Below are 25,933 nucleotides of genomic sequence, written 5' to 3'. Positions count from 1 at the left end.
TGTGTCATTTGTATTTCTTTCAATATTAAATAAATGTAATATTGTATTCATGAATTTTATTTATTAATCATTTAAGATTAAATCATAGAAACAACTAGATAAAACGTGAACACTTTATTACCATTGAAATTTCCCCCAAAAAAGTGGATACAAGATCAAATGTTGATATTTATAAAACCAAACATCGAAAACAAATATTGCACAACAAAGTGATTATTAGCAAAATCAACATTTATAACGTAACGCACAAAACATTTCAAAAGCCAGGAGACCAAATATGACAAATGAAGGCAGAAAATGGAAATGGCCGTTTTCTATCTGTAGTGCTCGAGTATCAAAAATAGTAAAAAAAAAAAAATGAAAAAAAAACGAGAACATAGCCAGCTATCTCTCATGTTTGGCTTGAGAAAACGTCAGGATTACAAACATAACAAACATCATTTGCATTTTTTTTTCCAACAGTAATTTCAGTGATTTATTTCTATGAAACATTTGCTACCAGTTTTATTAATGACTTTATTCTATTCAGGCCTTCCAGAAATTCAACAGTCGTACAAAATTAAGCTGGCGGTGGGACTTTGAAAACCGAACAATTCAGCAGACCAACCATTTGAAATTCTGCCAAAATTTTAGCCGGAAACTCGAATATTTAAGTTCAAATTTCAAGGAAATTATTTGTCCTAAAATTTAGCAAGGATTTAGCACGCAAATAAAAAAATTAACCGAAAAGAAAATTATTGTCAGAAAATATAACAAAGAAATCAAGAATTTGGTGACATTTGATCCAAAATTTCAAGGAAATTAAGGTCAGAAGATTTTAAAATTGCTTGAAAATCAAACAAAGTGTTACAGTAGCTTGAACATTTTCAAAATTGTACTTCAAAGTTGAAAGGAAATCTAAGTTTCCAAAAGTCAAACACAAATTTAGCTTGATAACATGGAAATTCGAAGATGCATGTAAATTACTTGAAATTTAACTCATTCACTGCCATTGACGGCTATAAACGTCAAAAAATCATTTGAACTATTTCTATTAGTTTAACATTTTTTCCTACTTTTGTTAACAAGAATATGAAAACCTATAATTTTTTTATTGTACATTTAGAACAAAATTTGTGATGAATCGTGAGTTAACTAGTGAAGTCATGCGATTAATTACGATTAAAAAAAATTAACCGCCTGACGCCCCTATTTTTTTTTATTGTAATTAATTGCATGACTTCACTAGTTAACTCACGATTAATCTCAAATTTTATATCTGTTCTAAATGTACAATAAAAACTATTTCTTCTAGGTTTTCATACTTTTGTTAACAAAAGTGGGAAAAATGTTAAATAGAAATAGTTCAAATGAATTTTTGACGTCAAAAAATTGTTGCGTGAGTTATGGAAATTCTGAATTATTTGAGCTAGCAACATAAAAAAAACTGGAAAAACAAAAAGTTTATGTAAAAAAAAAAAAAAGTTTTTAATGTTTTACGAACTTTACGGATATTTTTGGCGCCAACATGATCATGATCTATTTTAACATTTCAAAAAGATAAACGTTTTTGAATGTGTGCTTTTTTTCCCATACGTTTGTTTTAAGTAGGAAAAGGCCACTTGAAATTTAACACTCAAATTTTTGATGTTTACGCAAAATTATTGTACAACTTCTGGAAATTCCAAATTGGTCGGGCTAACATTTATTATTATTTTTTTTTAAATGTGTTTACGATTTCACACTAACATGACACTACTTACTTATATCATGACCTGTTTTAACATTTTAAAAGGATTTTTTTTTTCTGGAAAAAATCTCCAGAAAAAAAAAAAAAAAACATTTTAAAAGGATAAAGTATGTATTCTTTTTTTTGTACTTTTTTTTTTTTTAACTGGAAAAATCTATGATGGTTCTTAATGATTTTAAAATCAGGCTAATCGAAATGGGCAAAGCGATTAAAACAGTCTTGTGGCATTTTTTTTGGTGGGGGTGGGGGGGGGTTGGGCCGTTTTTAGCACTGCAGCTTGCGTATGCTGCGCGAAATCCTCTTGAAGTCGCGGCGGCCCTTCTGCCAGCGCTTGAGCGAGGTGACCACCAGCCGCCCGTCGTCCATCCTCTGGCCCACCACCAGGTAGGCGGCGTTGATGTCGTTGATCTCGTCGCAGACGCAGCGCAGGCCGTCTTTGAGCCACAGCGCCGTCTTGCGCAGGTCGCGCTCGCTCACGCCGTGCAGCTTGTAGATGGTCTTGCTCTTGTTCTCCGGCACGATCCGCGTGTCGCCGTCCATGTAGGAGATCTCCTTCACTTTGATTTTCAGAGCTCAACGACGGGAAAACAACAACGCGGTTACAATCCAAAACAGGCCCGAGATGAAACAAAGCCGTTGCTTACCAAAATCGTTTTTGCACAAGTTGTCCACTATTTCGTTGTCGTTTTCATCCGTTTCCTTGCAGGCGTCGCACACTTGGGGCACTGAAACACACGCGAAAACTGGACTTGAGGGAAGTGGGGTGAGAAGATCGTGCAATGCTTCACTGCGGCCAGCGGAGGCGCTCTTGAGTCATTCACAACTAGTTCGCTCATGTCGAAAGAAGAAAACATGACAAGTACTCATGACAAAGCTGGTTACCTCACACACAAAAAAACATTCTGAAAACAATGTTTAACTGTTTAACTTTGCATAATAACTAATTCACTGCCATTGACGGCCATTGACGTTCAAAATTCATTTGAACTATTTCTATTAGTTTAACATTTTTTCCACTTTTGTTAACAAGAGTATGAAAACCTTGAATTTTTTTTTATTATACATTTAGAACAAATATAAAATTTGTGATTAATCAAGAATTAACTAACTATTGAAGTCATGCAGTTAATTACCATAAAAAAATTTAATCGCCTGACAGGATTTTTTTTTTTTTTTTTAATATTTTTTATTATATAAATCGTAATTAATCGCATGACTTCACTAGTTAACTCACGATTAATCACAAATTTCAGATCTGTTCTAAATGTACAATGAATAAAAATTCTAGGTTTTCATACTCTTGTTAACAAAAGTGGAAAAAAATGTTAAACTAAGAGAAATTGTTCAAATTAATTTTTGACGTCTATAGCCGCCAATGGCAGTGAATGAGTTAATGATTCATGATTTTATTTTCTTCTTAAGTCATTCACTGCCAGCTTACTTAAAATGGATCATTGACGTCTATATCCATCAATGGCAGGTAATGAGTTCAAAATTCAACCGTATTTTTCATCAAATTATGACACCCCCCCCCCCCCAAAAAAAAATGTTTTTTTCTTTCAAAAAAAAAAGTTAGGTTGAAGAAATAAAATTTCTTTCAGATTACGACGTTTTAAGGAAAAAAATATCCATTTTCCACCCAAAAAGTTCTAATTTGCTTCCATGTCGATTCTTCCACAATATAATAAACCTCTCAAGTCAAAATCCTACTTTTTCCTCCCAAAAATGCAATATTGGCTATCCACACTTTTCAACAATTTTTGGTTAACTTTTTTTTTTTTCACAGAATAACTGTAGTGTAGTAAAATTCAAATATCCTCCTTTTCAAGAAAAGATTGTTCTCAGAAAAAAAAAATCAAATAAAGACTAAGGAGAAAAAGACAAATAGTTGTGACAAAATCTTAAATATTGCTTCATATCATAATATAATTATAAAATAACTTCCAGACAAGTGGTAGTTAACGGATGGATGGTAATACTATAGCTAGTTTTGGGGGCGATCAACATTTCCTCAAAAATGTGTTCTAAGAAAGGAAATATTCCATATGTTCTAAATAGTTTAAAAAAAAATCTTTGAAAATGTATATATATATATATATATATATATATATATATATATAGTTTTTAAGTCAACTTTTTTTCTTGGGAAATGTTATTTCAGTGATGAACTTTTTTTTCCCCTTGATAAAAAAAACTTAAATTGATCAGATTCCACTGTTATCTTAGGCTAACTATTTTTTTATTTTTTTTATATATATATATAATTTTCCTAAATTCTCTGTGGAAAAACTGTAATATGAGAATGAACTAATTCCCCCTGAAAACCCAAGACGCGTCGAAAAGGCCTCCGAACGGGCCCCGCACCTTCCGCGGCGGCGTCCGGCACCGCGTTGCGCAGGTCGGACGGCGGGATGCAGAGGTGGTCGCCGTCATCGGCGGGGAAGGCCCGGCAGTCGAGCATGGGGGGCCACGGGAAGCCGAAGGCGGCCATGACGGGCGCGCAGCCGCGCTCCACGCCCTCGCACAGCGAGCGGCACGGCCGCACGGCCTCGTCGAGATCCGGCAGGCAGACGGGCGCGAAGAGCGAGCACAGGAACTTGCGCGTGTCCGGGTGGCAGCGCTTGTGCACGAGCGGGATCCACGACGACGCCTGCTGCACCGCCTCGCTCATGCTCTCGTGGCCCAGCAGGTTGGGCAGCCGCATGTCGCTGTACTCCATGTCCCGGCACAGCTGCAGGGACGCCGGGATGGCCTTGCACTGGCTGCGCGTGTACGCGCGCTGCTCCTCCTCCTCCTCCTCCCCCCGCGGGGGCCCCGAGTCGTACGGGCCCCCGGACGCCCGAGCCCGCGACGTCAGCAGGAGCAGCGGCAGGGCCCACGCCGCGGCCAAAGCCACAACCGGCGTCATCGTGTGCGTGAAAGACTGGCGGTGTGAGCTCCTCCGAGAGACTTTTCTTCAGTCAAAACTCTGGGAGGAGTCCACACGCGTGCTGAGGGGTTGGAGTGGGGGGCGTAGGCGGTCGCACTTGAAATACGAGTCTTTTGATAAGATTCGGACTTGATTTCCACACAAATAAAGCTAGTATACATTTTATAACGATTTTGTCTTTCTGGAGGTCAACCGCTAGATGGCGAAAGGCGGCTTACACTTACACTGTGAAGCGCTACTTTTGAAAGAAGAAGAAAAACCCGGAAGTTGTCAGCACAGCCTAATTTTTGTTAAAAATGTTTACAGGTCATCGTCTGTAATCTTACTTTAAAACGCCACACAAAGCGACGGCATTAGGTTTATTTTGAAATGTACGTCTTTAGGAATGATTATTGTTGTATATTATGAGACAATATGTTTATTAGTTTGAAAAGAACACATGATCGTTTACAGTACTTTTAACATAGAAGGATGGTACACCGATACACTAACAATGTTTTGTTATCCATTGCTTTCTCTCTCAATAAATTATGTCTTTAAATGTTTGTATTATAAATTATATGTCTTTAAATGTGCTTGCTTTTTCCCTTCGAAACCTGTTTAAGGTCTTTCGAAGCATTTGTAAAATCATGCTTTCTAAAATTTTCTTTCTTAAACTGTCAAGTTTTTTTTAAGCTATTGTAGTAAAATTATTTTTGATTAATTCATCTACTTTCCTTTTTTTTTTTTAATTTATAAATGCTTTTAAATGCTGTGAATGAAATACACTCTATAAATGAAGCTGCCTAGCATTGTGTGTCTAATGTTGCGTAAACATAGTAAGTGACAGCTAAATTTAGCACAGGTCTTATTTTTGTCCCAATCTCCTTTCCCAGCCTTCATTGTGGAAATCAAAACAAAACAGGCCTGACGCGTTTGCTTCATTGCAGCCAAATTAGCCAAGTCGTCAGTTCATCCGTCTGTCCCGGGCGCTTTACCGAGGCGCGCTGCAAATAGCCAGGAAATGTCAAGCGGGGCGTTTAAGTCCGCTCAATGGAGCGTTCATTTTCCATCATTAGGAGGATTGTGGTGCACCTCAATGCACCCGGGGGCCGGGGGTGGGTGCGCCCCGCCAGGGGTGTAAGGTAACCCAATCCGGACTCCACACTTCTGCTTCTTCTCAGGCTCCAACTCTTCGCTTCCTCTGTGAAAAAAAAACAACAACCTCGCTACAGCTCGTTGGTCTTGTGTGCGACGTTTGTCGGGATTTGACGCTAAGTGCTTGGTTGGACGCCAACAAGTAAAATGTGCTGATTTGTTTGTGGTATGACAAACTTCAAAATGAGAAAGTTGCTCCTCAAATGAAGTCATTGTTTGCAAAATTACACCACAAAGAAAGAACATATTTTGAATAAATACGTATGTTTTGTACACTAAAGACAATTTAGCCTTCGATGTACGCATGGTTTGAAAGTCGAACGATGCGGAAACCTTGGCGATGACGGTTTTTGTATTTGGGCTGCACAGTTGGTCATTAACATCTCTCAAATTCAAACTTTTGTGCGTCACATCAAATGAGCTCAACATGGGTTCCTAATTGGGTCCTGTTTAATACCGCCTCATTTGCCTGTCCAAAAAGAGAACTTCAGGGGTCCACTGTTATCCTCGCAACATGGCCAAGCCATTTTTAGACCAGGTTGGTTTAGAGTCAGGGACACACAGGGAGGGGTCTGGGGGCGGGGGTTGGAACAACTTGACCCTAAAGCGGTTTGGCCCACATCACTTTTGGGTTGCTGACATGTCGTCAAAGGCTAAAACGAACGTCAAACCCGAGTTCGTGAGGGGCATCAATCTTCTACGCTGGTTTAAAAGTGTGTGTCTGTGGGGGGGGGGGGGGGGTTCTTACAGGCCCCATCCATCATTGAGGGATTTTGGGAGTGGGTGAGCAGGTGGGGGTCGGGGGGTCAACGACCCTCCCGTTTCCAGCCCCGAAACAACCCTGCTGCTGTCCACAAGGGTTCAGAGGTCATCTGACTTGGTCGTCACAGACACACTTTTAAAGTGAGTCACTTGAGGCCTCGTGTTACAGCCTGGTCATTTGTCAGGGTTCGGAGGCCGGAGCTATAAATGAATGTTTTTTTCAGAATCCATATAACAATAAAAATACACATTTATTTGTTTACATTTAAATAGGCATCCCGTTTTCTGCTTCCTTGTATTTTTTTTTTTTACTTTTCAAAACAAAATGATTGCAAATGTTCAACACGTTTATATGTCTACTGGCAATATGATTTTTGGAGAAAATAAACGGAGAGTTAAAAAGAGTTAATTTATAACTCTTTGACTGCCAAAAACGTTAAATAACGTTTAGTAAAATCCTATGGAGGAGTGCCAAAGACGTTAAAAGACGTTTTTTTTTCCAAAACAGAGGTGAAACTAACCATTTTCTATTGTTGATTACTGAAAAACGGAATAAGGTAGAAACAAACTTTTTTTTTCTGATGAAAGATGGGAGTACAATCTTTCATTTGGTAGTATGTGTGTTTCCATAGTCCAAACACATAATTTTCTGTGGACCTTGAAAGATCAGTCAAAAATGCTTAAATCGGCTGGCACCCACGGCATCCCTTTTCTGAAAACGTCTGGCAGTCAAAGAGATAATTTGGCATCTAAATCTTCCTTATCCTGCTACTTTTTTTTGTTGCTATTTTAAAACATGTAATTATTATGCATGTAAAATATATTAAAGTGAAATACATAATATATTTATTTTTCACATGGTAAGAACATACATTTTACTTCACATATATTTGACATTTGTAAAATACGTGCATATAAATATAGGTACACTATAAATGTGAAATTAATTTCTAGCTTTATAAAATTCTATCAGATATTGTATATTTCACTAATATTTATAATCTAACAATAGATTTTGCCATTTAAAAAAAAAGGCAGCAAAAAGTACATGAAAAAAAAAATAAAAGGCAGAAAAAAGTTACCAATCTGCACTGCTGCCAGATTTTGACCATCTGTTTTCTATCGTGTAGCAGCAGCGGGGAAAAAAAACACAACATGAGTGATTTGATTGAAACCAAATGTGACGCTTGAGGCTGCTTCGTGTATCCAACTTTGACCCTCTCTCTCTCTCTCTCTCTCTCTCTCTCTCTCTCGCTTGCCCACTGCCAAATCCCCCCCCCCCCCCCACCCCCCTCCAACACACACACCTCCAGCGGCCCTGGCCAAGAGGAGCTAAAACGTGCTCTCAGGTTCTAACAAAATAATACAGTAACCCTCGCTGGGTTCAAACTAGGGAAGATAAAATAAAAATAATAATCAGACGGGACGAAATAAACGTCCTCCCCATTGTCCAAAAGCTGGCATATGGATGCTCACTTTTGCAAAACTTTAGATTGATATTAAATATTTTTTTGAAAATTAGCTTTAAAATATTTGTCAAGTGAATTTTTGACCGATTTGTGTAACGTAAATACCAAAGATGATTTTTTTTTTTCCCTCTAGAGCTTAACGAGCATGTTTATGGAAACACCACCAAAACATCCGCTTTAAAATCTTTGCTGAACCTAATATACACATTTTTGTTGCACTGAAGATAATTTCGAATTTTCAAATCTTGAAGCTCGTATCCCACCAAACATTTTGTGACGAACGTTGTTTTGACGCCAGGGTTCATTCAAGGTCGCAGCGTTTCCTAAACATTCTCTAAACAGTCTTAATGTTTTTCTAAACAGTCTTAATCGTCTTTAGGAGAATTAAGACTGTTTAGGAAACGTTGCAATCTTGAATGAACCCTGACGAAAAATCAACATTCACTAGCATTGCAAAACTTCATCCGTCAGTGGGATACGGAAATCTGCTTTTGTAAACATTGCTTAGATTTGGAGATTTCGCAAATGTTGAAAACAATTTTGTCTACCATAAGCTTTATGTTTTTTGAAAAAATAGAACCGACAATTTAGTCTTTGAAGCATCTTCAAGGATAGAATGTCGAATAATCAACATATCTAAAAAAAAAAAACGAAAAAATAAAAAGCTTATGACCAACATAATCTGTTTTTGGTACATGAACACAAAAGTTATGAATTTGAAACATGAGCTGCTTTAAAAGCACTTGAAGTTATTTCATGAATGATGACAGTGTGTGATAACAATCCATCTTCTTCAGGCTCCATCGGGAGCATGCGGAAAGCACTGAGGCCGATTTTCCACATGGTTTTCGCGAGAGGCGAGGTAAGGAGTTCTGTGATGAATTACCTCCACCAAGGAGGTCAGGCGTTTGTTTGTTTGCGTGTCCGTTAGCGGGATTGCGCAAACGCTCGCTGGCAGAGGAACCGTGCGTGGCGCTGCCTTTTCAACATTTCATTGCTACTATCTTTGTCAGTCTTTCGTCATCAACATTAAAACACTTACACTCCATATTTGGTCATTGGTCATCAACATTAAAGCACTATACGTTTGTGTGTGGTTTGTTTTTAAACTTTCCATCATCATTAAAGCAATTATACTAGTTTTCCGTCAACTGTCAACATTAAAGCAACTACAATTTTTTACTACACGGTCAGAACTTTCATTATGCATTTCATCAGTCATCAGCAACATTAAAGTACCTACTTGATGTATCATCAGCATTAAAGCAAGTACACAGTTTTCATTCATCTTAATTAGCATTAAGGTGCTTAAGATAGCTATTACGAAAATTAAGGCGCTTCCACTGTTTTCTATCATAAGTTAGCAACATTAAAGCACCGACACTACATATTGTCAACAGTGAAGCTCTTATTCTAATTGGTCACTGGTCATCAACATTAAAGCACTTTCACTATACAGCATTTAATAATGTTCCAGCAATATTTTAACTATGTATTTGGTCATTCGTCATCAACAATACTTGAATATGTATCATCAACATTAAAGCACTTAACACATCATCAACATTAAAGCACATACACTGTCCAACTGTTCTAAGTGCACTTTCCTCGTTGCCGACTGAGTGCGTGATAGCGATCCACTTTAGGCCAGATTTGAGTGAGCGTTTTGGGACCCTCCCCTCCCCCAAAAGCTTTTTTTTTTCTGTTTGGCCAGATCACCTGATACGGTGAGAGATCTCCTCCATCGCTGTGGAATCACAAATGGAGAGAAAGGGCGAAGCCGCACACGGACGCGAGTCAATAAATAACGGCGCGCCTCCAGGTGATTACATGGAGGGTCAGGGCCGCAGTGTTTATTGTCTCTGCCGAGACGTCTGGTAGAGATTTCAGCGGCTACACGCCTCGACATTTGCTTAACCTGCGCAGTAAAATGGGGGAGGCAACGCTGGATAAACTTCCACCATTTTGTAACATTCTACAATCATGTAGATTGCATAGAAACATTGTGTAGAGTTTCTTATTTGAAAAATAATGCTATTCATCCTCAAACACGCAAAATGCCACACAGTTAGCATTTTAGCATTAGCATTAAGTCCCCACTGAAAGGCCTGGGTCAGAAATTCAGCACCTACCACTGAATTCAACTGATTAATAAAAACTTTCAATAAAATGCATGGTACTCACCAGAGATCTGGATGCCGACCTTCTTTCTTTGTTCCTGCCTTTCTGCGTAGCTAGGTTAGCTTCTCTGGAAGTGCCCAAGAAATACATTTCTGGGTTGAAATAAGCCAGCCAGCAATCGTGTTGGTTGACCTAACCTCAAAAAGTCCAGTTTTTCTTGAAAAGTGCATGTCTGTATCGTCTTTTCATGTACGGTAAATCAACCTTTGGTGCACATATTAAGGTCAGAAGGATAAATGACTACGCTCAAATTTGATCATGTTTTGACGATTATATTTGGAAAGTCACACACTGTATCAAAAGAGATTTGTACATATAGAAATACCTGTAAATAATGAGTGTATTTTTAAAAATATATATTCTTCCATGCTTGTGTGTTTATTGCTGAAACATCAGAACATTTTTTTCTAGGTTATCAACTTTAACCGAACTCTTGTTTATTTGCCTATCTTTTAAAGACTACTAAAAACAATAATCTTGTGCACGAAGTCTTTCATTAAAAAAATAAATCTCAGTTAGACCTTGAAAGTGGCCTTGACCACCAAAGCCCCAAAAGTAAAAAAAAAAAAGAAAGAAAAAGAAAAAAAAGTAATAGGTCTATTTGTGTTTGTCAAATAGCAGACTTCCTTTGTTACAAAGCAAAACACTTGCTCATACTTGGATTTCTGCCTCCAACAGGCTTGCGGTGAGGGGCCCCGAGTCCAGCCTGATACCCCCCACCCCGGCGTCAGATACGATCGGAGAGACACTGGGGGTCCTGATGGTGAGTGACGACAGCGAAGGGGAGAATGTTGGCGTCATGGCCGTCGGCGTGAGCCCCGTGTTCCTGGCCAAGGGGGAGTAGGCGTACCTGGGGTAGGAGGGCCGTCGCCCCAGGTTGGGTGCCCCCGACGGTTTGCGGGGCAACACGGTCCGCACCCCCGGCTGGGCCACGGATGTTATGAGCGGAGGCGGGTGCGCTAGGTCCTCGCGACCCCCTTGGAGCTCCTGATCCGGGAGCATCCCGATGTCCGTGAAGACCGACGCCAGGGTCTGGAAGCAAGGCTCCCAGTCCAGCAGGTAGTCCCACGTATAGCCCCCATCCGGACACTCGAGGGAGGACAGAGAATTTGCAGATTTCCCTTCTAAATTCCTTTCTCTAATCCGTACAAGTAGTCCCTCCCCTCCTCCTTCTTCTTTGAAGTGGTGCAGACTTTCCGTGCTGGCCATCCCCGAGACCAAACACACACCGGAGGATAAAAAGTGTCCCGACCCGACATCCACAGAGTGGCAGGACGTGGCATCCCTGTCAGGGTTTTCCAAGGTCCGTTTCTCATCTTGTTCACAGCAGGGGTACTCGTTGATCCACTTTATCTCCTGGTCCTCGGCCGTCTCGCCTTCTGCCGATCCGCGGCCGCTCCAGTTGGACGGCGTGTGGCGTTTGGACGGATCGCAGTTCTGGATTAAGATACCAGGTTTCATATCCTGTAGAGAGAAGACACGGTCCAGTTGGTTCAGGTTGGTGGTGGCCTTTTTGGGACCAGCCTCTTTGAGTTTGGATCTGAGCACCAGGCCGACAAAGATGACAAGGATCAGCAGGACAACGGCAAGAGAGATGCTCAGACTGAGCATGTGGCCGACAAGCGGCAGCCCAACGACTGCCTCGGTTGAGCTGGAGACATTGACGTAAACCTGAGAGGAAGTCGTCCTGGACCCTGGACGGGGACTCCTAGCGGACACGGCCAACTCCAGCACGTCCTCACCGCCCCGTCTACGGAACACGGGTCCAGACGCATAGATGGCTCCGGAGGTTTTGTTGATGGAGAAGAACGGCGGTAGGTCCAGAAGGGAGTACTCCACCACCCCGTCCGCACCTCCGTCCTGGTCCAGAGCCATCACATAACCGACGGTGTCCCCTGGCTTGGCATCTCGGGGCAAGAGGAAGTGGTACTGCTTCTGGGTGAAGAGGGGACTAAACTCGTCCACTCCTTTGACAGAAACGTACACTTTGACCGTCGCCGCCTTGTCGCCTTTGTCCCGTGCTTCCACCACCAAGCAGTACTCGCCGTCGCGTTCGTAGTCCAACGTCTGCCGGGTGTGAACATTACCAGTACGGGGGTCCACAGCCAATGCGGACTCCTTCCTTGCCACCCCATCAAAATCTTCAAAACAGGAGGACAGGACGGAGTAGGTAAGTTGTCCGTAGGCACCCACGTCTTTGTCGACACCGCGGACGGAGCAAACGTGGGCGAACGCCGGGAGGTTCTCCAGCACGGAGCAGTTCAACGTCGGGAACAGGAAGAAGGGACTGTTGTCGTTCTCATCCAACACTGTGATAAAAACCATGCCGAACCCGACTTTGCGATCTTCCGTAGAGTCGCAGCCATCAGACACCTGGATGGTGAGGGTGTATTCGGAGTCTTCCTCATAGTCTAGTGAGGTGTTGACCACCAAAAGTCCAGACTCAGGGTCCAGCTTGAGGCGGCCTCCGCTATTCCCCGAGATGATGTCGTAGCGTAGCAGACCGTTGACTCCCGCATCAGGATCGGTTGCATTGACCTGCACCAGGCTGGTGCCCGGGTGGCTGTTTTCGCTGACTAGAACGTGAAACTCTGCACTCGCAAAAACCGGCGCGTTGTCATTGCAGTCCGAGACGGTCACCAGGACATCGGCGGAGCTACTGAGACGTGGCGTCCCTCGATCGGATACTCTCACAGTGAGCGCGTAGTTCTTAACGGTCTCGCGGTCCAGCGGGCCACACAGTACCAACTGGCCGACGTTTTTCATCCGGTTCTCCACCTGTGTCGTTTTGACTTCCAAGCAGAAACGCCTCTCTTCATTTCCTGCGACGAGGGCGTAGTCCAGATGTGTGTTTTCGGGGCTCCGGTCTTTGTCAGACGCAAAGATGGTCAGGATTGTGGCGGCAATGGGCGCGTCCTCCGAGACGGTGACGGTGTAGACATCCTGGGGGAAGAGCGGCGTGTGGTCGTTGGAGTCTAGAATCAGAACGTCGACGGAGGTGACGGTAGAGAGGACGGGATCTCCTCCGTCTCGGGCCTCGACAAGAAGACGAACGGGGTTGCTGTTGGCAGTGGCCTTGATGGGCTTGTTGGTGAAAATTGATCCTGAAAGACACAAATAAAGGGTTAGCATTGCAAGCTTGCATATTTAAGTGTTTATTATTGTTTTTGTAGAAATTCGATTTGAGTCTATTTTGGTGGACTGGCTTAAAAATCACACCATGAGGACAATGAAGGAAATCTTAAGAAATGGGGACTTTTAATGTCCTGGGCTTTGGGACACACGACAGATGACATACAGTAACGTGTTTAAAAAGACACTGCTCTCCATTTCTTGCTGAGCCATTAATAAAGGATGCACCAGACCCTTTTTTTTTTTTCCTGCTGGTTGTCTCCTCTTCATCCTTCTTCCTAAATTGAACAGTCAGGGCTTTCCTTTCCTTTTAAAGCAAAAAGGTTTGAGAATTTCTTCTATTAGAAAAAGATGGCCTGTTAAGCTGAGTCCATTTTGATCGTTTTGTTTAATTGTTGTATTTTACGGGAAAATTGTGTGATTAATTCGTAAAAAAATTTGAATTGCTTGACAGCACTAATAAGTCTTTAGGCTGCGATGTCATCACTTCCAAATATGGGCACGCTGGCACTTAGGGCCTCGTTGTCATTTCGTACAACTGCGAAGCCTTCCACCCTGAGCAAGTGCAGTGTGAAAAGGGCTTAACATGGCCGCATCCAGTCAGAGCAACATGCTAAGGTGATATTAGCCGCATAAAAGCTATCTAAAAGTATCTGCTGGACATGCTTGGAACCTTGTCTGGAAAATAATAGCAGGTCCCTCCAGTGGAAAAGTGCAATGTGAAAAATGATCATTTGCTACTAAAATGTTATTTATATGAAGTGTTAGGACGGCTAATATAGTGCCATAACACATGAACTGTTAACACATCCTTTCTCTTGTTAGCATTAGCCGTGCGCCGCCTTCATTTTAACCAAAACCATGTGTACATCATTACAACACACTCGAGTGGCAGCAACGTATTACCCCCACCGACCGATTTATTATCCGGCTTCAGTGCGCTGCTCGGCTGAATTTTCGACATGTTGGCTTGATTAATTTTCACTGGGCTATTTATTGTTTTGCAAACATAAGGGGGCCATTTTTTTACCAAGGGAAGTCGCGTATCGGATGGCGGTATTAGTTTCACTTTTTGCACTCCTCAACATTTCGTACAACTGCGAAGCCTTCCACACTGAGCGAGTGCAGTGTGAAAAGGGCTTAACATGGCAGCATCCAGTCAGAGCAACATGCTGAGCTAATATTAGCCGCATAAAAGCTAAAAATAAAGCATAAAACAAATGCATTATTCTCATATTTAATGTACAAGTTCATGAGCCTGTGAATTACCTTTAGGGAAGAAAAAAAAAAAAGAGTTGCTTATCAGGAAACTACAGGGACAAAAGGGAAATGATAAAAAAACAAAACAATTGTTAACACCAAAAGCTAGTTAGGTGGTAATTCTTCTGTGTGTGTTTTGACAACGTTCCAAAAACACAAAGAAGAAACTTGGACGCGGCCGTAGCACAAATGATTAGCAGTCAGTTGTGGTATAACTTCATTGTTGTTACTTTTCACAACTGGCATTGCGATTCTGGCAAAGGGAAGACATTTCCTGAGAAAAACTCATTAACGCTTTTACCAGTATGCGCTTGGACCGAAAAGCCTTGCAAAAGAGACGAGAGCAGCCTGTAGGTGATCTTGCCATTCAGTCCAGAGTCCCGGTCGGCGGCGGACACGTTCAAGACAAACGTATCCGCGAGAGCCAGCTCGGACAACTCCACCTTTTAGAAAAATGGGATAAGCAGAATAAATAAACACTGTACCTCATGCTTCCATTTTGAATAAATAAAAGGTCACACCTTGACTTTTCCACACAAACCTGGTATGAGACCTGATTGAAGACGGGGCTGTTGTCGTTGACGTCCAGCACCTGGATTTTCAACTCTCCCGTGGTCCGGTGGAGGGAATCCGATGCCCAGATGGTCAACGTGAGCTCAGCCTCTTCCTCAAAATCCAAAGCTTGGGTCAGCGTGACCACGCCGGTGTAGCGGTCGACAGCGAAGGCGCCTTCTGCGGCGGCATCTCCCGCAAAACTGAAGGTGATGGCGGGGCCGAGGTCCACGTCGTTTGCTGTCACTTGCGTCACCACGTACCCCGCTGGTAGATCTATGGAATGCAGTTGATGGCATGAGGGTCTTCAGTTTTTAACTCATTCAACCCCCAAAAAGGTAGAAATATGTTTTTGAATACTTTGTCTTGCAGTCCCAAAAACGTATTTATACGTTGTTTTATGCTAGAGCATACAGAAGGCTTTGATACAGCGTCTGACATGAAGAGATCGCTTAAAGCAATGGTAGTTATTAGGAAAAACGGCCAGCAGGTGGCACCAGAGTATAAGAGATCGGCCAACAAGCTTTTTCCCAGTGTTTTCAAAAGGTTTGTGAATAATGATGAAATTTAGCTATATTCTAACGCTAATTGCTGCAATACAGAAACAGATACAAATATACTTTTTTCCTGATGAAAGAAGAGACGCTAATCTTTCTTTAGGTGTTTTTATAGCAATAGAACACGATATTCTGTGGACCTTGCAAAATCAGTCAAAATCCAGTAAAACATATGGGAGCGAAGGGGGTTGCTTCAGTGAAAATGGCTGCGCGTGAATGAGTTAAGGTCCCGAACAGCGGGTGGTGGTCTTACTCTCAGAAATGAGCACAGGTTCCATGGGGGGGATGGCGGGACTGTTGTCATTGACGTCCACCACCTGGAGCCAGATGATGGCGCTGCTGTTGAGCAGAGGGTTTCCTTTGTCTGATGCTTGCACCACCAGCCTGAAATGTGACCACCCCAAAAAAAAAATCACTCATCCATCCATTCGTACACCATGAATGGGTCACTAGCTAACAGCAATTAAAGTTCTCATTTATGATTCACACTGAGTTGTTTTAGCGTACTTGTACGAAGACGTGATCTCGCGGTCCAACATGGCGTTGGTGGCGAGGATCCCACTAACGGAGTCCAGGATGAATGCGTCGTTATGGTTCCCGGAGATGATGGAAAAGTCGATTTGGCCGTTTGCCCTGCTGTCGGCGTCGTGGGCAAAAACCTGCAAGGGATATTCTTGAGCATGTGTGTGTATACCTTTATATTAAGTGTGTGTGTGTAAAGATGCCTACCTGCATGACGTAGGTATTCCGCACTAGGCCCTCCCACACGGCAGTCCGGTAGGCGTCCCGTTGAAAGACAGGGGCATTGTCGTTGGCATCCTGCAGGGTGACGACCACTTTGCAGTGGGCTGTCCGCCGCCCGTTCTCTGCCAAGACCACCAGCTCCACTCGGGGGCTCGTCTCAAAGTCCAATGCGTTGTCCTTCGCGACTCGAATCTCACCTGACACAAAAGGCAGCACAGGTCAGTCAACATATTACATGGTGTTGAAATGATAAAAGGCATTTTGACTTTTTTAATTTACAGTTGCTAAAACATTTCCGGGGCTCTTAACAAGGGCTTTTAAAATGAGTGCGGTCATTTTGTGTTAAATTAAAGTTCCTTTAACGCCACTAATTGTTTTAACGCGCGATTAATGAGCGCCCCTTACAAATCCATATCACACTCGTTTTTTAAGTACAGTGCATCTTTTTAATTTTAACTCTACTAACTAATTAATTAATCACAAAAATATCGTATTAACTCATTCACTGCCATTGACGGCTATAGACTTTAAACATTTCATTTGAACTATTTTTATTAGTTAAATTATTATTTTTTTGTTTTGTTTACAAGAGTATGAAAACCTAGATTTTTTTTGTACATTTAGAACAAATTTGTGATTAATCGTGATTTAACTAGTGAAGTCATGCGATTAATTACTAATTTTAATCGCCTGATGCCCCTCATTTTTTAATAACCTTTTCTTTAAACAAAAAAATTAATATATATTTTTTATTTTTTAAAGAAAAAATAATTAATAATTAGGGGCGCCAGGTGATTAAATTTTTTAATCGTAATTAATCGCATGACTTCACTAGTTAACTCACGATTAATCACACATTTTATATCTGTTTTAATACAATTTTAAAAAAAAATTAGGTTTTCATACTCTTGTTAACAAAAGTGGAAAAAAATGTTAAACTGATAGAAATAGTTCAAATTAATTTTTGACGTCGATAGCCGAGTTTTACCCGAGTTAAGTCATGTGATAGAAGTCCCTCACCTCTGGGAAGTCGTACAATCAAGAAAAACAACACGAACATCTCATTATTCTCTCATATCAAGATGTTATGGGATGCTGGAACACGATCCACAATTGTGGGGCCTGGAAACAATTCAGATGTAGCGGATAATTTGCGCTTGGCAAAGAGAGTCGGCACAAATATTTTTCTGGCAAAGTTGTTTTTGTGTATGGCGTCATGGAAAATAAAATGGCCGATTATAAGAGAATAAGAAATTAGCATATGAACGGTAGTATGAGGAAGGCTACAGTTGCCACTGCTGCTGTATGTCGTTACCCGTGTGGGGGTCAATAGAAAACACGCCATCGTCGTCCTCGGGGAATACGGCATACGAGATCCTTTCCAATTGGTCGTCGGATTGGTCGCCGGCGTCAACCGTTGCGATCCACGTGCCTGGGAAACACTATTTATGTGGTAATCATGCAAAAAAAAAAAAAAAAGGCCCTTGTACCCCTAAAGTTGGCAGTGTAGACAAAAGATGTTTAGTAAAAACAAAATGGCAGAAAGGGTTTCCGATATGGCTTATTGAAACAGGTTTCGGCACCAGTTGTAAAGTTCAGATGGGAATTTTGACTATACTAATAACAACAACCAGGAGACTGCATATTCTCAGTTCTCAGAAAGATCAAGTACACAGCTGTGGAGCCTTATCTGCTGAATGCGGAAGAAGGCCTGATCTATTCAAACTGGTCTCTACTTTTATACTGTCTTCGCCGCCCACCCACATGGGGGACGGCTCAGCCTAGTCCATGTGTGACCTCTGACGGTCTTAACTGGTTTCAACTGGATAAGTGGGCCAGTGCAGATAGATAGAAAGGTGCCAAAATCAGGACAGGTCACAGCGACACAAGGTCCTAGCTCAAGTCACCTATCCAGTCATGAAGACGCCTAATCTAACAATCTATCAAATTGTATTTCTTTTTTTCGGGCATGGCTTGATGAGACTTTTTTTGGGTGGGTTTACTCATGAGAGACGTCTGCCAAATTTTGCATAGTTACCATGAACTGGCTTTGGGGGCTGAACTTTTTTTTTTTTTTTTTCAATCAATACTGCATCAAAATAGAAATTGGACAAACTTCCTGTGTCTTATAAGGCATGGCTTCTTGAGACATTTCTTTGTGCTGAGAAAAAAATTAATAAAATAAAAAAACTTTCTCTGATGCTGGATCTGGACTAAAATCTTTTCACCTAAATGCAAAAACTGATAAAAATAAAATAACAGTGCCACTTACCTGCCTTGCTGTTTTCCGTGACGGTGGCGTTGTAGACCTTGTGCGTGAATTGCAAGTCTTCAATTTCTCCTTTGAGGTGGACAAACACCAGGCAGCTCGACGTCAGCGCGGGATTCCCACGGTCCGATACCGCCACCCGCAACTTCCTACCGGAGAACCCCGCCCTCGCCCGCCGCCTCATTGAGATTTCTCCCGTCTCTCCGTTGATGTCGAATAGGTTCTCGTTGCCATCGGGCAAGGAGAAATGAACGGTTCCATTGGGGCCGAGGTCGGCGTCTTTCGCCGTCACCGTGGCGACCACTCGGTTTGGAAGCATCTCGGCGGAGACTATCGCATTGACGGGGTTGTTCTCGCAGGCGGGAGCGTTGTCGTTGACGTCATCCACCAGGACGATTACAGACACTAGTGAACTCAAAGGGCCTTGGGTTCCGCCGTCTGTCGCTTGGACTTGGAAGGAGAACTGATCCCTGGTCTCCCGGTCCAAGGTCTCGGTAGTCCAAATGGTTCCTGTGGTGGCGTCGATGGTGAAAGCTCCCTGGCTGCCATCTCCCGTCAGTGAGTACGTCACGTCACCGTTGGACTCGTGGTCAGGGTCCAGGGCGGTGACGGTCAGGACCGCCGCTCCCGCCGGAAGACCCTCGCTGATTGAGGCGTGATAGCGGTCCAGGGTGAACGCCGGGGCGTTGTCATTCTGGTCCAGGAGGAGAAGTTGTAGCTGCGTGGTGGAGCTGAGCGGGGCGGGGCCCCCGTCACGGGCTTGGATGGTCAGGGTGTAGTTCTGACGGTCTTCGCGGTCCAGAATCTGAAGGGTCTTGATGGCCCCTGAGCGGCTGTCGATAGCAAAGATGCCGTGGTCCTCGCCTGAAGACAATCGCACAGGTTACATACAGTGTGACAAAAAACACAATCTTATAAAAACAAAAATCAATTTCTCAACAATTTTTTTTTTAATTTAAAATAAATTATGATTAGGGTTGTCAAAATGAGTGCGTTAATTTTGAAGTTCCCTTAATGCCACTAATTGTTTTAATGCACAATTCATTTCCTTACTTGGAAAGCTTACAGTGGGGGGAATTTCAGGCACAACGCAGCAGACACATCCCACGTCAAAATTTTGCCGTAACAAATTCCATAATAATGCATATATTGGTGGAGACTGGGGTCAAGTTGTATTTTACAATTTTAAAAAAGTTACTTCACGTTAAAGATTAGATAGCTCTTAATATGAGAAGAAAAAATGCACCGAGCTGTCACCAACGTCTTACAAATGCAATTATGCCATCTAGTGGCAGAAAAATCACCTCAACACAAATCAATATTGCACTCGTTCTTTACAGTGTTACATCTGTTTAATTTTAACTCAATTTTAAGAATTATTATGAAATTAGTGTATCAATGACTAAAAGATGCAGCCATATTTCTATTAGTGTAACACCCCCAAAAAACATTTTTATTGTGCATTTAGAATGGATAACAAATTTGTGATTAATTGTGAGTTAATTATTCAAGTCCTGCGATTAATTACGAAAAAAAATAATAATCGCCTGATACCCCTAATTATGATCAATTAAAAATTATTGAATGTTAAAATACATCTATATATTGCAGAGATTACTGTATAACTAAACAACTTTTTGATCGAGAAAATAATTGTACAGGGATGAAATGTGACTTTTTATTGAGAAAATAATTAATCTTCAATGGAAAAATGCAACTTTACATTCAATAAAATGACTTGTATGCAACTTTTTAGCAAAAAATTGTCTTAGCTTTTTTATGACTTTTTTAATATTTGTCTGGAGATTAAATATTACTTTCTATTGAAAAAAAAAATACAATTAATTTTAAAAAATTGCAAAGCAAATACGCTTTTTATATAACTTAATAAAAATAATATAATCAATTTAAAAAATCTGAAAATAATACAATGTTTTTAATTAATTTAAATACTTTTTAAATAGAAAAATGACAAAAAGGATTGTAAAACTTGAAATCCCCGTCTTGGCAACTTTCACTCAAAATCTACCAACGTCCTCACCGAGGATAGAGTAGCCAATGGTGCCATTTTCGCCGACATCTGGGTCGGACGCCCGGGTTGTGTGCACAACGCCGGGCGGCAGGTTTTCCGGAAGGCTTATCTGGAAGGACGACTGCGAGAAGCCCGGCGGGTTGTCGTTGTCATCCAGCACCGAACACAACACCGTGGCGATGCCGGAGAGGGGCTGCGGGCCGCTGTCACGGGCCTGGACTGAGGACAGGAATCAGCATATGGACCTGTTATTACATTTCATGATCGTCTAATGGTTCACCGTGCTGACGGTCCGGATAGCATATCTGAAAATAGTTTGCTGCTGCATGGGTGAACTAAATGTGACGGGGGAAGCGGGGATGGGTGGTCCTACCTCGCAGGGTGAAGTGTGGCTGCTGCTCTCGGTCCAGGAAGGCCGATGTGGTGATCAGGCCGCTGTACGGGTTGATGCTGAAGTGCTCGTATCCAGGACCGGGTAACAGAGTGTACCAAACCACCGCATTCTCCTCTGGGAAATGCATTCACCATGTGTCAATCATCCATCACAGAAAACTAAAATGTCATCTTCTAGCTAATGTACAGATTAAGCGAATTTTCCCTTTGGTTCAAGGGATTTCTATAACCAGTTTATTTCTTCCGCCTATATTTTTTTCGATATATTTTTTTCAAGAATAGTTTTTTGTTTCTTTGATAAAAACAATTCTTTTCTTTTTTTTTATAAAAAGGTTGTTTTTCTATTGAAAATGTTTTTGAGAAAAAATACATTTTTAATAATGAATAGCTTAATAATCTCAATAAGTCTAGTCTCTTAATAAATCTATTTTTTTTTAAAAGTTATTTCATTTTATATATTTGATTTTGTACCTAGAGAGAACTATAATTTGTATTTTTCTGTATGTTATGGATGTATAGTATTAATTGAAAAAAAAACCTTGAATCATTTTTTAGATTTGTTTGATCAATTTTATATTTTTTAAATTAAAAAAATCATTTTCTGGAAAAAAACATTATTTTTTACATTAAAAAAATTGTATTCTTGCAATAGAAATGTCACAAAAACATGTCACAAAAAAGTATTTGTTCCGATACAAATGACTTGATTTTTGTTTAAAAAAAAAAAAAAAATTATTATTATTTTTTTTTTACAAAAAAGACTGATAAGTTGTATTTTTTCCAAGATTTTTTTTAAAATTCAAATTGCTCTTAAAGTCAATGTTTCTACATAAAGAAAGTCTCATTTGCTTTGACATTTGTGTAATCCTAACATTTTAGGTCATTAATAGCGGACGACAACCACAGACTTTATTGGCACAGATGGCTCGGATTATCGACATCATCGCCAGAGGAGACCTTTGAGACCCCAACAACCACCACCACCACCACCCCACCCTCACAATCCCCCCCTCAAGCCCCTGCTTGCTGTTTTTGGACTCAAAGCACCCCCTAGAATGTTTGCAAGAACCCCTAGTAACCCCTCACCCCCACCAAAAAAAAAAAAAAACACCCGAACCCGCCGCCTCAGCAGCAACAGCGTTCGAACAGAGCTGCACTGTCGGCAGCAGCAAGCCAAATAAATGGGATTCGGAAGGCTCCCCGTGTTAAAATAAACGCCTGTGATTAGGGGTTAGACGTGTGAGATTATTTCTAGTTCTTTTGTTTATTTCTATTTTGCAAGGTTTTCATGAACTGCTGGTGAGGAATGATTGCATTGCAGTAATGGTTTGACACGACGACACTTTGAGTGCGTGACTGAACGTAGCATGGACTATTTTTTACTCTTTACTTTATACAAGGTCAACTATACTGTACAACTACAGATTTCTATTGTTTTTCAAGAACATCTGGCGTGAGGAGCATTGCATTAAATGTGACGTGCATGGGGGCGGTGGCCATTGGGAATTTCGGACTTCTGAACGGCCAGTCCATTCCAGGACGGAATCGTCATGCAAACAAAGTTATTTCAGTTAACGAAAAAAAAAAAAAAAAAAGTCAACGAAATTGAATAAAAACGGAAAGGCTTTTTAAAAAACGAAAACTGAAACTACATTACAAAACTAACTACATTCATAGCAAAAATGTCCTTTGTTTTAGTCTTTGGTAATTAATTTAATGCATGAGCCTTTGAGGTTGATTTTAAATGTGATTTTAAGTATATTTATTTAACCGGAATAAGGACGTTTGAAAGTGTGTCAACGTGTGCCTCGCCTCTTGCCTCTTGGCTCGCCTGCTTTTTCATTTAATTCAGCCGAGATGCAACGCTAGGTAGGAAATGCATTACTTTTTTCATTTTACCATGGTATTTATTAAAAATGGCGCACAAATGACACAGAAAAAAAAAACTAAAAAACTAAAACTAAAACTAATACTAAAACTAACTAAAACTAAGCATTTTTTAAATAACTAAAATGAATAAAAACTAACAGAACCATCCATCCATCCATCCATCCATTTTCTTAGCCGCTTTTCCTCACAAGGGTTGCGGGGGGTGCTGGAGCCTATCCCAGCTGGCTTCGGGCAGTAGGCGGGGTACACCCTGAACTGGTTGCCAGCCAATCGCAGGGCACACAGAGACGAACAACCACTCTCACAATCACACCTAGGGACAATTTTGGAGTGTTCAATTAACCTGCCATGCATGTCTTTGGAATGTGGGAGGAAACCGGAGTACCCGGTGAAAACCCACGCAAGCACGGGGAGAACATGCAAACTCCACCCAGGAAGGCCGAAGCCCGGACTCGATCTCACTTCCTCTGCACTGGGAGGCGGACGTGCTAACCAGTCAGCCACCGTGCTGCCCCTAACAGAACCACTGAAAACTAATTAAAACTAACTACATTTAAAAAAACAAAATAAGAAACGAACTAAAATGAACATTAAATTATAATAACCCTGCACGCAACATGGCCGGTCATAATGAATCATTGGCAAAGAACGATCACGTTACAGCGATTGCAAGCAAAAACTGGTCTTCAAAGTACCTGAATCGTCATCGGTGGCGGACACTTGGACCACCGTCTCTCCGGGTTCCCTGTTTTCAGCCACGCTGGCGACGTAGACGTCACGAGTGAAGACGGGCGGAAGGTCGTTGACGTCGACCACCTCTATGGTCAACATGTGGCTGGATGAGAGCGGAGGCAGGCCCGCGTCGACCGCGCCCACGTTCAACCGGTGGAATCGCGCCGTCTCAAAGTCCAGCGGTGCTGAGAGTCGCAAGAGGCCTGCGCGATAAAAGAAGGTTCTCAAGTCAGTTTTGGGTTGAATAAAATTAAACTGCAATAATAAACTGACCACTAGAGGATGCTAGAACTGCACAAATACAACCTCGCCTTTTTAACAGATGTGTTGCTTTAAATATCGTGACATGTCGAGGATATGGTGGCAATTTTAATATATCACAATATTGCCGTTATCGTTACATACCGAGTTAGGAGGATTAATTCCAATTCAATTCAATTCAATTAATAGAGTTGTAGTTAGTCGGTAGGTCGGTACCTGTTTTCTCCTCCAGAGTGAACAACCCTCTCTGGTTTCCCGCCAGAATGATATAAGAAACCGTCCCGTTTTCCCTCTCGTCCGCATCAACCGCCACAAAATGGTGGAGCAGACTCCCCTCCGCCGCATCTTCCGCCACCTGGACCACATCCGCCGACTGAAACGTGGGCCGATTATCGTTGGCGTCCAACAGAAAGACCCTCGCTGCCACTGATGCGTGCCGACGCTCTCCCCGCCTCTCGGCTTGGTCGCTGGCGGTTACGGTGAAGGCATAAGCAGTCCTGGCCTCCCGGTCCAGCGGCGCCGCTACCATCAATCTCCCGGTCCGAGGGTCCATATGGAAGGGGAAGCCCGGGGACGAGGCGAGGGAGTATCGCAGGGCGCTGTTAGGGTATGTCCCGTCCTCGTCTCTGGCGCAAAAGGCAAACGCCAGGGACCCGAGTATGGCGTCCTCCCTCAAGGCGAACACTATCATTTTGTCGGGAAACCACGGTGGGTGGTCGTTCACATCCTCTACAGTCACAAATACATGCGTTGTTACGTTCCCGCCGGCGTCGTCCTCGGCGAGCACAGTGAGCAAATATTGGGCAGTCGCTTCGAAGTCCAGAGGCTGGTAGACGTAGATGTCGCCCGACTGGGAGTTGACGCCGAAGCGGGAGTCCCCGTCGCCATTCGTGATGGAGTAGCTCACTTTCTTTCTGGGGGACACCATGTTTGCAGAACCAATTACAGTGCCAGGCGGGTCGTCTTCTCGGACCCAAAAACGTCTCACGACTATCGGGGAGGTTTGTCCGGACTGGTCCTCTGATCCATACACCTGGAAAGGATGATGTGCTGTTAGATTTATTGGTTGGTTGGTTGTAGATTAGGGATTGACCGATTATCGGCGCCAATATTTGGCATTTTAACAAATATCTGCATCGGCCTTTTTTTCAAATCTGAAGGCCGATAAAGCTGGTATCTCACTAGGCGGTGAATGCTTGCGAACGTAGCGAATTTAGGGTTTGTAGGATGTTCCCAAACAGTTTTTACTTGTTGCAAAAATATTTCGAACATAGAGACATAGAGACTGACGAAAACCTCAGGTTCGCAATTTCGCGTGCATTTGTTGCTCAGTGAGATACAGGGAACTTTTAATTAATGAATTTATTTAAATTTCCACTCAATAAAAGATGATGCTGATACTGGGAACTTCCTACACTTTTTATTTTTTTAAATAAAAAAATAACTAAATAAAATTCTGAAATTATGTTGACATTTTGGAATTAATTTACAGTAGAAAACTTGAGTAGAAAACCTTAGAGAACTATTTACTTGCTTAATTTTTAATTTAGCATCTTAACACACTAATGACCTTGGAGGCTCCCAGCAAGTTTTGTTATTTTTTTGTTAATTTGTAAACAAAGCTGTATGTTTAAAATTTGTATGCTAATTTTGATGCTAATATTTTCTCTTTTACTGCAAATGAATATCGGCTTGAAATATCGGTTATCGGCCTCCTTGACTACTAATAACCTGTATCGGTATCGGCCCTGGAAAAACCATAGCAGTCTATCACTAATTGGTAGAAGATGATGTGAAAGAGATCCGCAAAAAAATAGCCACATTTAGATGATGATATTTATTATGATCGTGATTTATGTAGCTTTTGTACATCTCACATTCATGCCGTCACCGAATGGTAACTA

The 25,933-nt window shown here is 41.8% G+C and overlaps 2 protein-coding genes across 3 annotated transcripts in view; both read right to left on the bottom strand.

The window, feature by feature from the left end:
• Nucleotides 1-99: 99 nt before the first annotated feature.
• On the bottom strand, nt 100-4,638 carry sfrp2 (secreted frizzled-related protein 2). Its single transcript, XM_077570854.1, has 3 exons — nt 4,094-4,638; nt 2,374-2,454; nt 100-2,301 (listed from the first exon to the last, which is right to left on the bottom strand). The coding sequence occupies exons 1-3, from the start codon at nt 4,635-4,637 to the stop codon at nt 1,994-1,996; spliced, it is 933 nt and encodes a 310-aa protein (XP_077426980.1). The 5' UTR covers nt 4,638; the 3' UTR covers nt 100-1,993.
• Nucleotides 4,639-10,564: 5,926 nt separating this feature from the next.
• dchs2 (dachsous cadherin-related 2) overlaps nt 10,565-25,933 on the bottom strand; it is a 31,462-nt gene continuing 16,093 nt past the window's right edge. For both annotated transcript variants that reach the window (XM_077570753.1, XM_077570752.1), the window contains exons 11-22: nt 24,246-25,062; nt 23,732-23,971; nt 21,127-21,261; nt 20,763-20,972; nt 18,725-19,585; nt 17,768-17,884; nt 16,438-16,649; nt 16,216-16,367; nt 15,962-16,092; nt 15,141-15,427; nt 14,901-15,042; nt 10,565-13,311 (exon numbers count right to left, since the gene is read on the bottom strand). In XM_077570753.1, coding sequence (XP_077426879.1) covers nt 10,859-13,311; nt 14,901-15,042; nt 15,141-15,427; nt 15,962-16,092; nt 16,216-16,367; nt 16,438-16,649; nt 17,768-17,884; nt 18,725-19,585; nt 20,763-20,972; nt 21,127-21,261; nt 23,732-23,971; nt 24,246-25,062 — 5,757 coding nt within the window. In that variant the 3' untranslated portion in view covers nt 10,565-10,858. The remainder of the gene's footprint in view (nt 13,312-14,900; nt 15,043-15,140; nt 15,428-15,961; nt 16,093-16,215; nt 16,368-16,437; nt 16,650-17,767; nt 17,885-18,724; nt 19,586-20,762; nt 20,973-21,126; nt 21,262-23,731; nt 23,972-24,245; nt 25,063-25,933) is intronic.

Source organism: Vanacampus margaritifer, chromosome 7, assembly GCF_051991255.1.
Source record: "Vanacampus margaritifer isolate UIUO_Vmar chromosome 7, RoL_Vmar_1.0, whole genome shotgun sequence".
NCBI classification, from domain to species: Eukaryota; Metazoa; Chordata; class Actinopteri; order Syngnathiformes; family Syngnathidae; genus Vanacampus; species Vanacampus margaritifer.
The sequence above is the reverse complement of the archived record's forward strand: the minus strand, read 5'-3'. Positions and strand labels throughout refer to the sequence as shown.